Consider the following 18,587-nt stretch of genomic DNA (forward strand, 5'->3'; position numbering starts at 1 on the left):
CTCTATTTCTGCCTTGCAAACCGGTTCATCTGTACCATTTTTCTAGATTCCAAATAAATGCATTAATATACAATAGTTGATTTTCTCTTTCTGACTTACTTCACTTTGTATGACAGTCTCTAGATCCATCCACGTCTCTACAAATGACCCAATTTCATTCCTTTTTATGGCTGAGTAATATCCCATTGTATATACGTACCACATCTTCTTTATCCATTTGTCTGTCGATGGGCATTTAGGTTGCTTCTATGACCTGGCTATTGTAAATAGTGCTGCAATGAACATTGGGGTGCATGTGTCTTTTTGAATTATGGTTTTCTCTGGGTATATGCCCAGTAGTGGGATTGCTGGGTCATATGGTAATTCTAGTTTTAGTTTTTTAAGGAACCTCCATCCTGTTCTCCATAGTGGCTGCATCAATTTACATTCCCATCAACAGTGCAAGAGGGTTCCCTTTTCTCCACACCCTCTCCAGCATTTGTTGTTTGTAGATTTTCTGATGATGCCCATTCTAACTGGTGTAAGGTATACCTCATTGCAGTTTTGATTTGCATTTCTCTAATAATTAGTGATGTTGAGCAGATTTTCATGTGCCTCTTGGCCATCTGCATGTCTTCTTTGGAGAAATGTCTCTTTAGATCTTCTGCCCATTTTTGGATTCGGTTGTTTGTTTTTTTAATATTGAGTTGCATGAGCTGTTTATATATTTTGGAGATTAATCCTTTGTCTGTTGATTCGTTTGCAAATATTTTCTCCCATTCTGAGGGTTGTCTTTTCGTCTTGTTTATAGTTTCCTTTGCTTTGCAAAAGCTTTTAAGTTTCATTAGGGCTCATTTGTTTTTGTTTTTATTTCCATTACTCTAGGAGGTGGGTCAAAAAAGATCTTGCTGTGGTTTATGTCCAAGAGTGTTCTTCCTATGTTTTCCACTAAGAGGTTTACGGTGTCTGGTCTTACATTTAGGTCTTTAATCCATTTGGAGTTTATTTTTGTGTATGGTGTTAGGGAGTGTTCTAATTTCATTCTTTTACATGTAGCTGTCCAGTTTTCCCAGCACCACTTATTGAAGAGACTGTCTTTTCTCCATTGTATATCCTTGCCTCCTTTGTCATTGATTAGTTGACCATAGGTGTGTGGGTTTATCTCTGTGCTTTCTATCCTGTTCCATTGATCTATATTTCTGTTTTTGTGCCAGTACCATACTGTCTTGATTACTGAAGCTTTGTAGTATAGTCTGAAGTCAGGGAGTCTGATTCCTCCAGCTCCGTTTTTTTACCTCAAGATTGCTTTGGCTATTAGGGGTCTTTTGTGTCTCCATATAAATTTTAAGATTTTTTGTTCTAGTTCTGTAAAAAGTGCCATTGGTAATTTGATAGGGATTGCATTGAATCTGTAGATTGCTTTGGGTAGTAGAGTCATTTTTACAATATTGATTCTTCCAATCCAGGAACACGGTATATCTCTTCATCTGTTTGTGTCATCTTTGGTTTCTTTCATCAGTGTCTTACAGTTTTCTGAGTACAGGTCTTTTACCTCCTTAGGTAGGTTTATTTCTAGGTATTTTATTCTTTTTGTTGCAATGGTGAATGGGATTGTTACCTTAATTTCTCTGTCTGATCTTTTGTTTTTATTGTATAGGAATGCAAGAGATTTCTTGCATTAATTTTGTATCCTGCAACTTTACCAAATTCATTGATTAGCTCTAGTAGTTTTCTGGTGGCATCCTTAGGATTATCTATGTACAGTATCATGTCATCTGCAAACAGTGACAGTTTTACTTCTTCTTTTCCAATTGGTATTCCTTTTATTTCTTTTTCTTCTCTGATTGCCATGGCTAGAACTTCCAAAACTACGTTGAATAATAGTGGCAAGAGTGGACAGCCTTGTCTTGTTCCTGATTTTAGAGGAAATGGTTTCCATTTTTCACCATTGAGAATGATGTTTGCTGTGGGTTTGTCATATATGGCCTTTATTGTGTTGAGGTAGGTTCCCTCTATGCTCACTTTCTGGAGAGTTTTTATCAATAAATTGGTGTTGAATGTTGTCAAAAGCTTTTTCTGCATCTACTGAGATGATCATATGGTTTTTATTCTCCAATTTGTTAATATGGTGTATCACATTGATTGATTTTTTGTATATTGAAGAATCCTTGCAACCCTGGGATAAATCCCACTTGATCATGGTGTATGATCCTTTTAATGTGTTGTTGGATTCTGTTTGCTAGTATTTTGTTGAGGATTTTTGCATCTATATTCATCAGTGATATTGGTCTGTAACTTTCTTTTTTTGTAGTATCTTTGTCTGGTTTTGGAATCAGGGTGATGGTGGCCTCGTAGAATGAGTTTGGGAGTGTTCCTTCCTCTGCAATTTTTTGGAAGAGTTTGAGAAGGATGGGTGTTAGCTCTTCTCTAAATGTTTGATAGAATTCACCTGTGAAGTCATCTGGTCCTGGACTTTTGTTTGTTGGAAGATTTTTCATCACAGTTTCAATTTCATTACTTGTGATTGGTTTGTTCATATTTTCTGTTTCTTCCTGGTTCAGTCTTGGAAGGTTATACCTTTCTAAGTATTTGTCCATTTCTTCCAGGTTGTCCATTTTATTGGCATAGAGTTGCTTGTAGTAGTCTCTTACGATGCTTTGTATTTCTATGGTGTCCGTTGTAACTTCTCCTTTTTCATTGCTAACTTTATTGATTTAAGTCATCTCCCTATTTTTCTTGATGAGTCTAGCTAAAGGTTTATCAATTTTGTTTATCTTCTCAAAGAACCAGCTTTTAGTTTTATTGATCTTTGCTATTGTTTTCTTTGTTTCTATTTCATTTCTTTCTGCTCTGACATTTATGATTTCTTTCCATCTACTAACTTTGGGTTTTGTTTGTTCTTCTTTCTCTAGTTCCTTTAGGTGTAAGGTTAGATTATTTATTTGCGATTTTTCTTGGTTCTTGAGTAGGACTGTAATGCTATAAACTTCCCTCTTAGGACTGCCTTTGCTGCACCCCATAGGTTTTGGGTTATCGTGTTTTCATTGTCACTTGTCTCTAGGTATTTTTTGATTCCCTCTTTGATTTCTTCAGTGATCTCTTGGTTATTTAGTAACGTATTGTTTAGCTTCCATGTGCTTGTGTTTTTTACATTTCTTTCCCTGTAATTTATTTCTAATCTCATAGTGTTGTGGTCGGAAAAGATGCTTGATGTGATTTCAGTTTTCTTAAATTTCCCGAGGCTTGATTTGTGACCCAAGATGTGATCTATCCTGGAGAATGTTACCTGTGCACTTGAGAAGGAAGTGTAATCTGCTGTTTTCAGATGGAATGTCCTATAAATATCAATTAAATCTATCTGGTCTATTGTGTCATTTAAATCTGTGTTGCCTTATTAATTTTCTGTCTGGATGATATGTCGATTGGTGTAAGTGAGGTGTTAAAGTCTCCCAGTATTATTGTGTTACTGAATCTTGGACATACAACTAATACAGGTTTGACTGATAGCCTCTAGGAGACTTACAATACATTTGGAAGTCAGAACATGTTCCATGGCAACCAAAAATGGGAAACCCAGAGGTTCAAAGTTTCCATAGTTTAATATTTTTGATGGTGAGAAGGGAACTCAGGTGAAAATATTGTGGTCATGGCTGTAATGGTTTTCTAGATTTGTTAATGAAGAATTAGTGTAAGCCATCACCTAACTGCCAAGATGCCCCTGGTGCTTTTCTGCACACAAAGTCTTTGTGCCCAAGAGTAGAATACTGAAGACCACATTTGACTCTCTCGTGTTATATTAGGAAGGAAATATACACCAATTCTAAACTTAGCTCCAGCTACTACAAATTCCATCATGGAGGATCTTTCTGGAGCATTATTAGAACATACTGTAACCACGAGGAGCGGCCAAATCCTCTAACCTGTGTTGACCCTTATTCTGTGACATTGATTCTACTCTTCCAAATGCCGAGGAAGACCAGAGTTGCAGTCATGATCTATATACTGAATGTGTATCCATTAAATACTCCAAATTGTTAGGTGTAGATGTAACCCACATCTCTACCCTTGTGCCTTTCAGAGCTCATACAGAATTATCAACAAATGAACAAGGACACATGCGAGCAATGAAATGGATTTACTCTTTCATTTAGTATAGTAGAAAAGGACTAAATACATGGTAGCCAAATCTATATTTCCTCAAAATCAAGTCAATCTTGCAAAGAGCTCTGTTTCAAAACTCACTGTGAAGAGCCCAGTGGGGAGCTGAGAAATGGCACTGCCCTGACACACCAGTACACCACGCCATCCCCACCTTCTGCTCTTGACAATGAGGGCTGAACTCAGTTTAACTGACAGGGAGATGCCTCTCTTTGATCATCACAGATGGACCCATCTATCAGCATGTCATGTGGGCGTCAGTTAGAGCTGCCTTACGTTTTCCTCAGCTATGGCAAAGTCATAATGATTACGTAAATTTACCTGAGGGCTGTTAACTTGTAATGAAGGAAGTAAATATGTCCTGTGTGTGTTATCAGTCTGCAAGATGTATAATGACTTTCCCTTTTCTCTCCACAGCATGGCATGGGCATCCCCTCCATTTCTATTATGCTTCATGAACTCATTAAATTACTGTACCATGCCCGGTGCTGTGACGTGACCATTATCAGAATTGGTACATCAGGGGGAATAGGTGAGATGGATTGATTTATATAGTATTACATCCAAGTGGTTGTTCCATACAGGGTAAGCTGTTGGTGTGGTAACACACCAACGTACTCAGAGACCAGAAGAAACCCAGATGGGCTAAAAAGTGTCAGGAGGCTGGGCTTGAGGCAATTGAGAAATTTAAATTTAAAGAAAATTAAAAGAATTTAAAGAAATACATGTGTATATAATCTTTCTCTTTTTCCCTGCATGGAAACCTGGCGTGAGACATTCCGCTGCCCACTGCCCAGATGGACTTAGGTGTTCTTAAGGGGAAGAGTGGAAGATTGCTAGGAAATATGTTTTGAGGATAAGAGTAAGTTTTGAGGGTTCGAATAGATTTTGAAGCTTAGGAATTTTATAAGTGACAGAAATAAGTGCTTTCAAGTAAAAAAAATAAATCACTAAGACTTGCCTTGTTTATCAGCTAAGTAAGCAGACATCAATAGCTCTTAGGAAAACATTGCTTTTAGCTCATGTCAGTGACTACCCTTTTCTTGGCTGGGTCTTTTCCTCATCAACACAGCAGAAGAGATCAGGCCAGGCTTTTAGGGCAGAGTTGGGTGATGCTTCCTAAGGTTTTCTCAGAGCCTCCTCTCCTCCCTTCTTCCTTGGCTGGTCAGGCAGCTAGTCAGGAGCCTTGTTTATACATCCACCCTGGGCTGAGGTAAAGTTCTGTGGAGACCTTCTTCTTTTTCAACCTCTTCTTCAGGAGCAGGTCTTGCAAGGGGATGATTCTACTATGTCACCAAATGCAAATACAGACAGGGCATTGTAACTGGAAAGGTTTGGTTGACAGAGTGACAGGACTGAATGGGAATTATAAAAAAAAAAAAGGCTGAGACTTTGGTCTTAGAATTACACAGATGGCTGAGTCATGCTTCACTAGAAACAAACATGTTCAAAAATATCATTCCCTTTCCACAGCTGTGGTACAGGAATAAAGTCCAGCCAAGGCCCTCATAGATGGATTAAAGAAGGACATCTATGGATGTCCACCCAGAAAGAGAAGGAGAATGTTAGCAATCATTATTAGATCAGGCATCATTCTGGACTGTTGTTTATCCAATGTTATCCCAAATAAACAATAGTAGGGAATGATGCATTTGGGGATGAAATGGCTAACACTGTTATTAAGATTGCACATAATTCTTGAGTTGTGGGATACAAGGATCTATCTGCATAGCCCATGCCCATGCAATGTACCATCCTGACTGCTGTGGTTGCCCCTTGATATTAACAAGTGTCCAGTGTGGGCAAACCAACCTGCTGACCATCCAGCTCATGGTCATGGATTCTAGGTCTTTTGTTTGATGGTAACATGATACATACAGCCCATGTAGCACAATGAAGGTCTATGAATTGTGGGAAATTAAAGCAATGTGCTGTTGTGGATTATCTATCATTTTGAAGTTCTGTTCTCATTAAGAACTCTTAGCTTATCAATAAGATGTGTTTGTTTCGTCTTAAAAACATTGATTTGGAGATGAAGGATGTGTAGTTTGTTGGTTTTTTTTTTTTTTTTTTTTTTTTTTTTTTTTTTTGCTGATGTTACCACTCTTTAGATGAGCCAACAAAACTTCATGATGATGAGGTACTCGAATAAATAGTGTCTTGGCCTTTAAGAGACTTTAACTGGGATATAAATGCTCTAATGCATCTAAATATTAGGATGTCATGTGAATAACTTCATTTTTGATTTCCACATTTTCAACTTCCTTCTCAGTCACTTTCCTGTTTTTAGGACACTGTGAGTAATTCAAGAAGATACTTGTTTGATTTCTTTAAAAAGTATCTGACTCACCGAGGCTCTATCATCAGAGCCTACCTTGGGTCTCTAGCTGGATCTTCTAAATTAACCCCATGTTGATCCACATTGGAATTTATTAAGAACCCAGAAGGATATGGCTATGTGCTATGGTAGGGGTTGGTAAATTTTTTCTATACAAGGTCAGACAGTAAATATTTTAGGCTTTGCAGGCCATATGGTTTCTGTTGCAACTTCTCAAATCTGCCATTAGAGTGTGGAAGCAATCATAGAAAATATGCAAATGAGTGAATGTGGCTGTGTTCCAATAAAGCTCTATTTACAAAGATGGGCTGGACCTGGCCCATGGATTGTAGTTTGCAGATCTCTGTCTATGGCATCTCTATGGAAACATTCACTCATTCAACAAATTTTTATTGAATACCTATAATGTGATAGGCATAATGCTACTGGGGAGACAACAGTGGACAGACACTGCTCTTGCCTTCATAGAGCCTATGTTTTATCAGGGCAATAGACAAATAAATGAGTAATTACAAAAAATGTGATGAATGTTAGGACAGAGAGAGTCTAGAGCCCTATCAAAATATATCCCCTCAACCAGGCTCTAAACAGGAATCAGAACAGGTCAAAAACTAGGTCAAAAGCTGGGCCTGGGAAAATTGAATGTAATGTATCTGTGTTGCCTTTTAATTTTTCTCCCTCTGTGGATTCAGATCTTTTGAAGGAAGTGACTTAAGCTGACACCGGAAGAATGAGTTGAAGTTGGTCTGATGAAAGTGTGTGGGGGAGGATGAGGGAACACACCAGGCCAGGGGAATAACAGTTGGCAGAAAATGGTTTCTCAAGTCCCTGAGACTTGAGTTCCTGAGTCCCAGGAGCAAACCAGACTTTGTAGCAACGGAAGGTCAGCCAAGAGGCCTAATTTACATGGGATGGGAGAGGGGAGGAGGGAATGGATGTGATGAGAATCAAAAGGAAGAGAGGACAGAAACGCAAAGAAATTATAGTAATCAAGGAGTTGCAGAGAAGATTAAATATCAAGTAGTCACATCACTTTATGAAAACTACTTTCTGGCAGGCTCACTGAGTTTATTCCTGACCTACTTTATTCAAATTTGAACCTGAAGGCCAGTACTAATTTGCATGTCCAAGAGTCATGTCTGTCTTGAAATTTAAACCCCATCACATTGTAAATGTGAATCTGGAAAGAAAGCAAATGTAAATGCCTGTTCGGAATGTTATTATTTAATTGCATTTGGAAAAGAAAATAATTTAAAAGATGAAAATGGGGAGAATCATTAGCAATTAGCATTAATTAATGTTGGCAGAAGAGATTACATACTATGTGTCAAAAGTAAACCTAAGTGACATTCTTCTGTAACCACCTATTTATTCCCACACTGCAGGGATTGCACCGGGGTCTGTTGTAATAACAGATAGAGCCGTAGACTCCTTTTTTAAGCCCCGGTTTGAACAGGTAATCTTGGATAATGTTGTCACCAGAAGTACTGAACTTGACAAAGAACTGGCTGAGGAACTATTCAACTGTAGCAAAGAAATTCCCGACTTCCCAACCCTCATTGGACATACGATGTGTACCTATGATTTTTATGAAGGTGAGAAGAATTTATAAACTGTGAAAGCAGCAGAAAATTGCCAGCAATACTCTGTTATTCAAACCCACAATTTATATTAAAAACTCCAGTTTAGAAATTCATAGTTGGGGATTAAAAAAGGAACTGAAACAGCCTTTTCAACTTACTAAAGCATAGGAATGTAAGGACATAATAAGCGGTGGAGACACACACATAATGAATTTATTTTGAGAGTGGGTTTAATCCTCCTAGAACAAATTGGATACTCAAATGCAATTTGTGATGTTAGCAAAATCTTATCTCTGTTGATGCCTTCTATTTAAATTGGAAAAGGGGGATATGCTTCTATGTTTCTTCCATTTTGAGGTACAGTCACCTGTACCTTGGAAGGGATCTGGTACCCAGGAAAGAGTGGGAACCATGAAATGGGAAGAGATATTTGGGGGAGGAAATCCCAAAGGGATGGGGTAGTCTCAGAGCAGTTCTTTTATCTCTTGGCCATGAGTAACATGTCCCCAAATCAAGTTTAGGAACAAAATTGATGGTGACTCCCAAGTAGCAGCTCTTGCCACAAGCGGGGAGGGGCCAGGGGAAAATGCCCTACAGGACAGACCTTGCTCATTCCACAAGAAAGAATCTAACCAGGGTTGGTACCATTCCTTGGAGGGCATTCTCGAAATCTTGCAGTGTAGCTGTTTGAGTATGTTCATCAAACTACATATTACCTCATTTTTAATTATTTTTCTTTTCTTTTCCCTTTGGATCAAACTTAAACTATTATATTGAATTCTAAACAGTTATATATGGAGATATATTATCTATAAACATTACTTCAGGTTAGTAAAGGTGTTGTCACCACATGTGTGTTATAAAATAGGGGCCACTTTGGGTCTGATAGGGTTGAGACTTTGTCTCAGGCCACTGGCCCCTTCATGGGGAGGGTCACCAACAGGTTTAAGCCAGAACTTGCAAATGGTACCCACTGGAGTCAATGTTTTCTTTGGGCTGCATGGTATTTTTTAGAATATGAATTATTTTGCCAACATTTATAATTTCTGGAGATTTCATATGAAAATCCAGATTTTTGGCTTCTTGAAATAACATAAAATTAAAAATATAAAATAATTTATTCATGGCAGCCCTGGCAAGCCTCGGCCCACATCTGGGGCTACATTCACTGAAGGTGAGGTGAGGCTGCTCCCTTCCAACAGGCAGACCTCGTTGACATTACCTGCTTAACTTGTGGGACATCTGAGTTTGAATCGGCTAAAATAGCACTGCATTAGAGCTGTTGGCAGGCAGCCCTAAGAAGGAAGGCACAAGGAGAAGCAGACAGCAAGGATGGAAATAGCATGAAAGATAGAGGAAAGGGAAAAAAGAGGATTTTGCAATATGGATGGTGACAGAGTCTACTGGCCTCCCTACTTCCAGAGGATGCCCTTGGGGGTGGGGCGCGGTGAAGCCTGTTCCCAGCGCAGCCACGGTGGAGGAGGAGTAACAGCATCAGGCTTTTCTCCACCTCCTTCTGGCCCCACTGGTTGGTACAGATGGAATTCAAGTGCTAAGTAAACACCGAGAGCAGCCTAGAAGGGAAAATGTGATCGCAAAAGAATGGCGTGCAGCCTGAGGTGTGTGGCAGGGGAAAGGTGGACAAATCGACCATCTGTGTATGGCTACCATGGTCATGATGCACAGATGGAGCTGCAATGTCCAAACCACCACCCTGATCCTCAAGTAGCTTAGGATCATCACTGGGGCTTGGAGCCTTTTCTTCTTCCCCAGCACCTGTGCCTGGGCCAGCCGCCAGTCGCAGGTGCAACCTGAGATTTTCCTCAAAGGGCAGATCTTCCGGAGACCCTCCAGGTCCTGCTGTCTCTCGGCAGAGTGCTGGCTGCTGCGGCCATTCAATGGTCACTTGCCCCAGAGCTGGGGGAGTTCAGTGCCATGGAGATTCCTCTCTGTGTGAGACTCTTGAGCTGGGCACAGCCTTGCCCCAGGTCCTTTGATAGGATGGTTCAGATGGCCAGATTTATCCTACCTGGGGTGCAGGCCCATGAGTTAGAGTCAGACACAGAGCACTTGGGCTGACAGCAAGCCTCTTAGTGATGCCACAGCCACTGTGGGACATCAAGTCGCTAAACATTCTCCATTCTCTTTCAGGCCAGGGTCGACTAGATGGAGCGCTGTGCTCCTTTTCCAGAGAAAAAGGGTTAGATTACTTGAAAAGAGCATATAATGCCGGCATCAGGAATATCGAAATGGAATCTACGGTGTTTGCGGCCATGTGTAGACTTTGTGGTCTAAAAGGTAAGACTTTCATGAATGCCTGAGGGTCAAATTCTCCTCTTTCATGAAGTTATTTTCACTCTTCAGGAGAAGAAAAAGGAATCCAGCTATATATTACTTTGGGTTGAATGCACGGTTATCTCATAATATCTTGTGAGTGGGCAGGACATTATTTCTGTTATGCAAATGAGGAAACCAAGCCTCAAGGGTCAAAAGTAAGTTGCCCAAGGTCACCAGCGAGTGGGTTACATAGCCAAGACTTGATAGATTGTTCTGCTTTCTTTGTCCTGGAAGCGGATGCTGTTTTCTACTACAATTGAATTTACTGAGACATGACACAAATAAAATATTCCTAAAATAGTCCATCAAAGGACAAAACATCAGTGGAGTAGTGTGTTTTTAAAGTTAATTTACATGCATTTTTGCTTTTCCCAACTTTTTTATTTTGAAAAAAATTCAATAATACAGAAAAATTGAAAGAATAGTGTGTATGTGTATGTATATATGTGTGTGTGTGTATATATATATATATATATATATATATATATACACACACACACACACATATAGACAAACACACCTATTTGCTTTTTTCTCCTGAATCATTGTATATAAATTATAAATATTATGCGACTTAACTCTTGTAACTTAGCATCATTTCCTAAGAATAAGGATGTCCTCCTAATGACCACAATACAATTATCAAACCAAAAAAAAAAAAAATTTTAAGTCAAAATCATTTCATAACATAATTTAACATCCATTCCATATTTAAATTTTCTGATTTTCCTAAAAATATCTTTAAAGATTATTTTAATCTAATATTGAATTAACTTCTTACACTGTATTGCTTAGTCATTGTATCTCTATACTTTTACATCTAGAATAGTTTCCCTACTTTTATTTTTTCCCCAGTACAGTGGAATTTTTGAAAAGTTCAGGCAGTTATCTTGTAGAACATCCATGTTCTAGATTTGTCTGTACTCGTCATCGTGGGATTTCACTTTATTTCCTGTAAAGCAGAAGTAAAGTCTAGTGGCTTGATTAGATTCAGCTATGTGGCAAGAACACTTCATAGTAATGTAAACTTTCCATTGCACCACATCAGGGAAAGGTAATGTGAAGATATTCCACTGTTAGTAATTTCGAGTTGGATCACTTGGCTCAAGGGGTAACTGCCCATCTCCCTCCACTGAAAAATTAATGTTTTCTCTCTGTAAGTAGCAAGTAACTTCTGGGATGATAATCTGGCACTGTGTGAATGAATATCCTGTAACCCAATCGTCTTTTTCCAGTGATTTTAGCATGGAATACAAATGATGATTTTCTAATTCCATCATTCCTCCTACGTTTGTTAGCATTCTTTTAAGAAGAGCCTTTCTTTCTCATGCTCTTCTCTCTCTTTTTTCTTTTTGGTGGCAGGGAGTCGTTATTGTTTGGTGGATTTTGTTCAAAGCAGTGTGTTACAAGTAGTTTCTGTCATTATTCTTTTTGATACTCAAATTATCCCAAATGTGGCCAGGAAGAGCCCCTTCTAGTACACTCTTTTGTCCTTTTGACATAATTCTCTTAACTCTTGAGAATTTTCTTGCTTTCAGGCACAACGGGATTCTTAGGTACCACTTACACGTTCCTTGCCTCAGGTCTGGGATCAGCCATTTCTCCAAGAATCTCTGCTTCCTTTGGGTGGAGAGTGGCATTAAGAAACCAAATATGGGTGTGGCGTGCATTTTTATTTTTGGTGAAATTATTCCAATAGAACCATTAATCTCTGACCAACACCAAGAAAACCTATTGAAGTAAAACATAATTTTCACAAGGACTAATCAATATAACTATTCTTTGTGATTTTAAATTATTTTCATAGTCATTCTCTAGATTAAAAAAATTCAAGTTTTACTGATGGAAGAGGTAAACCTGCAAAGTTAATTAAATATTCTTTATTAAATTGGCTATGAAAGCCTCAGACCTAAAGCAAAATAGCACCATCTAAAATATTATTTTTGAGTGGGAAGCAGTCCCCAAATATGAACAATGATGTCTAAGAAAATGTTGGAGCAACTTTTTTTAGAATTCATAGTTTTGTTTTTCATACAGCAATTATCTTTTTTTTTTTTTTTTCAGAAAAGAGCCCATAAAATATGTCATCTATCAAACGTGTTTTATAGTGTACCTACTGAGTGCATAGCAAAATACAAGAAGCTTGTTTTTTAAATCAGATCTTTGGCTGATAAGATTTGTCTCAATCATTATCTTCCTAAAGAAAGAAGGACTTCTGTGCATCAGCCAGTGGCCTGAGCACCCAAGCAGTAGGGACACAGCAGAGGATGACGCAGACAGAATCTCTGCCCTTGCGAAGTCTAGGGGGTAGACAAACAACAACAGAGAGCAATCTATAATAATATGGTAATATGTTAGATGCCGAGGAGCATGATGGTGAGAAATAAGGCAGGGAAAGGGCACAGGGACAACCAAGGTAAGGAGGAAAGCCATATATTAAAATAGGGAAGGGTGCACAGAGAAGGTGCCATTTAGGAAAATGCCACGTGGGTGTCTGGGCAAAAGCAGTCCAGGAAATGCAAATCTAAGGCTACCAGGCAGGAGCATTCAGAGTGTGCCGGAGAAACAGGGAGACCAGTGTGCCTGGAGGGGAGTGACAGCAGTGGAGAGGGTAGGAGATGGAGGGAGTATGGACTGTGTGGTCCCTATGAGAACTGTGACTTTTACTCTGAGAGATATGAGAAGTCATTGCTTTGAATAGAGAGGTGACGGGATCTGGCTTGCATTTGAACAGGAGCACACTGGCTGCTGATCTGGGAAGAGCCTACTGGGGTTGAGGGCAGAAGCAGGGAGAGAAGTAAGAGGGCTGATACAGTAGTCTAGGGAGAGATGATAGACCAGTACAACAACAGTGGAGGAGGTGAGAAGTAGTCATATGCTAGATACGTCTTGAAGGCAAATCCAACAAGATTTGTTGACAATTTGATGTGAATTTGGAGAGAAACGCGAGTGAAAAACGACTTCCAGGTTTTTGGCCTGAACAGCTGGAAGGATGGAGTTATCACAATTGGGATAGAAAAAATTGGGTGAGGATTTGGCGGTACCGTAGTAGACATCAAATGAGGCTAAGTGAGCAGGTGGATTTATGAATCTGGAGTTTAGGTGAGAAATTTGGACTGGGGAAGTAAAATTGGAAGTTGACAGCATATAGATGGCATTTAAAGCCATGTAACAAATGAGATGACAAAGTGCCTGAGTGTAGAAATGGATGAAAAAGTCAGGGGAGGTGAGGGAGATCCAGCAGAAACTAAGGAAGCGTCGTCAGTGCAATTGGCAGTATACCTGGAGAGTCTAGTGTCCCAGCCCCAAAGAAGAAATCCTCAAAGAAGTAAAGAATTACAGCCTGATAATGCCTTATTGGATCACAAGTGGAACTTTAATTCTAATACTTGTCCTTATTGTCAATCAATTTTAATATACAAAACTACAAACAAAATGTATGCGGTAACATTTCTAAAAGCACATTTTAGAAAGGAGTTATAGGTCACAGGAAGAGATTAATTGTAGAACCACTACTCTCATCTCAGAATGAATGTACACACAAATCCCTGTAACATATGAGTAAAGGATGCAAGTGCATCCTTGTCCTCTTTAGAAGGCCATCGTTAATACCTCCTTTCAGGGAAACAATAGCATCTGCTTTTCTCTCCACAAGTTAGTGGGAGTGGGAGCCCCAGCGGCGGGCAGCTTGCCCTTTCCTGAGCAGCAGCCTAACCAGCACATGACCTGCAGGAACACCTGGATTCAAATATTTCTGCTCCAGGAAATGTTTCCTTACAATTCTTTCTTATGGAAACAGCAAGCGGTCACTTGAGTCATGGCTCCACCTGACATGCAGATGGAGGAAAATTTGGTAACCAGTTTAGTCAAACATAAAATGCTACGTCACGAACTGCTGCCCTGATGTAAGTTTAGTGATGACCATCAGTTCTTTCTTAAGAGGCAGCCAGAGAGAGTTCTAGGCTTGTGAACCCCGGACCCGAGTCTTTCTCTCTTTGAGGGTGTTGCCAAAACCTCAGCGATGTTATTCTGTTATGAGGGATTTTTTTGTCCTTGCCACGAACCCTTGTGACCTTGCCTTCTCCGCCAGCTGCAGGTACCTTCCTGGACTCTGTCCGCTCTAGCTTGCTGTAGTTCCTGCCCCATGCTGCGTTTTCCTTTTTCTGCTGCTATTGGAGCTGTTGGTAGCTGATTTCAACCTGCCAATAGCTCTCTTCCAGGACACTGCTGCAGCCTTTCCATTGAGCAGACCCCTTCTAGGCTGCCAACATTCACACTAAAGGTTGTATCTGTAACTCTGTAATTCTGTAGTTCTTGGGAGTATTTCTGTCCAAATTTCTTCATGGTGACAGGGACTCTTTATCTACCTCAGACACAACCGTTTCCAAAGGTGCACTCCTGGTACAGGAAGATCAACACCTGGAAGATCAACCACCAAGGACACAGACCAAAACCCCATGCATATGATGCTACCATGTTCCTATCTTTCATCCCCACTTCATTATATCCTTCCGCAAAAGCAGTGAAGCTTGGAAAAGCTCTGTATGAGGTAGAAAAGCTTGCTTTGGGGAAGGGCTGAGAGAAACTTCACAAGCAGCTGTTTTAACATACTTTTTAGGGAGGTTATATACCAATGGTAAGCGACACTGGAAAATGTGTTTCATCTGGCACCGAAAGCTCAGGGCTCCCAGGCCTAGTACCCCTCCCCCTCAATCCCTCTCCCACTGTCAGCAATGGCCCTTTCCACCCAGTCTCTCCAGACAGCCTTCTCTAATGGTCTTTTTATGTCCCTTTAATACTACCAGATGACTAGATAACCAATCTGACTTCATACTAAGGCAATGATGGCTAATAAATAACAACTTTTTATTTAAACAAGAGTCTTCTAGAGGCTCATTGTCCTAACTCAGAGGAGTCAGTCATTGACTTTGGACCAGTGCAAAAACAGATCTTTCTGCATTCACCTGGGACCACATGGATTACCACTTCTTATCTTTATGATTAATATAAGATCTCACCATAAGTCTCACTTCATCAGAGAAGTTTTGCATGACTACCTAAACTAAACTCACTCACATTCATTCTACTTACTCACTCATTCACTCATTCCACTTCATTTCTCTGCGTCACATTTACCACTATACCAGACAACATTTCTGTTTTCTTTATATATTAACTTACATATTATTTTACATGTATTAATGCATGGAGGTATGTATTTAGCATCTTTCTCCATTACAGTATAAGTAGCATGAGAACAGGGACCTTGTTTGTCATTTTTTTTTGCTATATCTCTAGCACTTAGAATAATATCTGCCGTATGGGCATTCAATAAATATTTACTAAATGAATGAACAAATGAGTGAACAGAATGACCACTCAACCCCTACTGACCGTGGAAGATGGCTATAACAAATTCAACTGGTTCCTTCATTACCCAGCTACATTTATGGCTTGGAATTTTCTAAAGGACTTCGGAGTGCCACATAATTGTCCAACTAGGAAGAGGCAAAGCCTTAAAGTTAAGCCTCCCTTTGCTGTAAGTTTCATACAATACTTCTGCTATAGCTGTAGCCCTTGGATCTCCTGGTATTTGATAGGTGGACAAACTGCTTGAAATGGGGCCACGGACACCCCTAAGTCACTACTGTTATCCTGATCTCATTATCCTGAAAAATAATAGTGGGAATCCGTTGTTACTTTAACAAAGATTTGGGTGAGGGAAACAGTGGCCATCACAAAATTATTCTACCTTGAAAGGCTGAACCTTCAGAACAAGGTAAACCCACTGTACAATGCTGTATGAATGCATTCATCTATGGTTTTATAATATGCATACATCTGTCCCTCTCGTAAAGCAAAATCTACTTTAATTAAACCCCTAACATTCTGATTAAAGATGTTAATCCTTTTGCACTGTGAACTTGTGATAAGTACGTTCAATTTTTATCCATCTTTAAAAGACAGTGCCCGCTGCCTTTTGACACATGCTTGCTTGCATGGCAATATATGAAACATAATATTTATCCAAGATTAGTTTCACTTAAAGCTTTGTCTTTAGTTGTTGGCAGCACTCACAGTGGGTTTTCTTTAGGGTAATGGAAGAATTCAGTGTTATTTCTTTTGACAGATACTGGGAACTTTGGGAATGTATTCAGTCTTTATAATATTACAGCTCAGTGAAAGGGAGCAGAATCTGGCTTTAATTCCATTTTATATTCTTCTGTTGGTCCTAGAAATGAAGGCTATTGGGCTCTGGGAACTGCAGGATGATCACTGATAAAGTCAAAAAGATATTACAACAAGGATTAAAGATTATAGTCAGTCTGGAGCTGGACCGTTTCTTAACTCAAAAATCAGGAAAATTGGGGTTTTGAAATATTATTACACAAAGGCAAAAGGCAACCCATTGCAGCTCTTCACCCTCACAGTACCTCCTGAGAGATACTGTGGCTCAGAGAGGTTACATAACTTTCCCAGGTTCTCGCAGTAAATAAGAAGTAGCTGGACTGGAACTGGAACCGAGCTCTGTCTGACTTGAGGTCCCTTTGCACCATGCCCTGCTGAGTCTTCCCAGCAGCCTCCCGTGGATGCACAAGGTTCAGATCTCTATTCAGAGGAACCAACCAACCAACCAACCAAACAAACAAACAAACCTGCAGGTTTTTCTATTTTAAAAGTTAGCTGTGCTACTTTAGAAAGAAAGCAAACCCCCTAAGGACTAACCACATACCAAGATGGTTAGTGTTGGAATCAAATAAAGCATTACATTGATACTTATTCAGTAGTATGCACAGTTATTATTTTACCAAGAAAATAAGTCAGTGTGTCTGGGAAATCAGGCATAAATGGTAAGTAATTTATTTATTATGCTTATAAAGACAGGATTTAAAAAAATTGTTTCTTCTTGCTTTGCTGGCTTTTACATATTTTAAATCAAGGTCAGTGTCTAGAGTTTTGTTTGATTCATTTTAATTCTACTCTCCTGTCCTCTATCCTACTTCTGCCTTCCTGTACCAACACACTCACATGTTAGAGAATGATCTGGGGCCACAGATTCAACTTTTTGTGTGTTGGCACTACCTGTGACCCGCCTCTTCCCACCTGTGACCCCAGTGGGGCTCCCTGGATTCTCCCTGTTGGAGCCTCCGCCCCTAGCACAGCAGGCACATCCTCTGCCCATCCTGACACATCTCTGGTTGGAGGTCCAGTATCCAGCAGAAGAGCAAGTCCCCAAGTTTGCAGCTGGACCTCCTGGAGATGACAGCATGGTCCTCATACCAAGATAATGTGAGGCACAGAAGCTGAGCAAGACCTTTGAGGTCCAACTTGCTCTTTTCTCAGAGAATGAAATAAGACCCAGAGAGTAAAAAGTGACCTAAGGAAAGACAGCTAGATCAAAACGAAGATGGACTAGCCCTATTATCTCCTGCCTCCTCACCCCCATTCCCGGCACTATTCCATAGGTATAAAAGAGTATCATATTTATCTAATGACAGATTACTTATACTTTCTCCTTTTTCTAAAAGGCATTAGCAGCAGCTTTCAATAAAAGATGAATGTATAAATAATTTAAGCAAAGGTAAAGAGAATAAGAGGCATGTATTTAAGGGAGTGGATGGGGAGTTCTCAATATCAAAGAGCTACCTGGTAGGGCAATACTAAATCTAAATACTTAGATTTAGTTCTGAGTTTCCTAGAGGCCAAGTTGAAAATGGAAACACTTTGAGTTACACAGCTCTCATTATCTTATAAAGAAAGCATTTAACGTTTGTCATAAAAACGTTATCCAAATGTTAAACTTAAGTGAAATTATCAGCTATATTACATCGACAGTGTCTTTAGTAACACTTTTATAAAAGATATGGGACAATTTTTGATAGAGTTAATGCTAAATCTTGGTTCTTTGGGAACCTAAAGTACTAGGGTGCAGGTATGAACATTTGCTTTAATTTGATTTAATTCAGGATAGAGTTTAAAGTCCTTAAAGCAATAGCTGTCAAATATCAATGTGCAAATAATTTAACTGAGTTTTTTAAAAAAAAATACAGATTAACTGCCCTTTCTTATTCCTCACTCCTTTTTCTGTATGTCTGTGATAAAGCCTAAAAATCTGCATTATTAACAAGCTCTGGTTCTGATGCAAGTGGCCAGTGGAGCACATTTTCAGAAATGCCAGTCTAGATGAACAA

General features: G+C 39.4%; 2 protein-coding genes across 16 annotated transcripts in view; one reads left to right on the plus strand and one right to left on the minus strand.

The window, feature by feature from the left end:
• Positions 1-18,587, minus strand: part of CCDC148 (coiled-coil domain containing 148) — a 482,246-nt gene that overhangs the window by 158,994 nt on the left and 304,665 nt on the right. The window lies entirely within an intron of this gene.
• Positions 1-18,587, plus strand: part of UPP2 (uridine phosphorylase 2) — a 43,423-nt gene that overhangs the window by 21,658 nt on the left and 3,178 nt on the right. The window contains exons 4-6 of the mRNA XM_059927919.1: positions 4,555-4,669; positions 7,861-8,070; positions 10,210-10,356. Of these exons, the coding sequence (XP_059783902.1) occupies positions 4,555-4,669; positions 7,861-8,070; positions 10,210-10,356 (472 nt within the window). The remainder of the gene's footprint in view (positions 1-4,554; positions 4,670-7,860; positions 8,071-10,209; positions 10,357-18,587) is intronic.

Source organism: Balaenoptera ricei, chromosome 7 (genome assembly GCF_028023285.1).
Source record: "Balaenoptera ricei isolate mBalRic1 chromosome 7, mBalRic1.hap2, whole genome shotgun sequence".
Classification (NCBI taxonomy): Eukaryota; Metazoa; Chordata; class Mammalia; order Artiodactyla; family Balaenopteridae; genus Balaenoptera; species Balaenoptera ricei.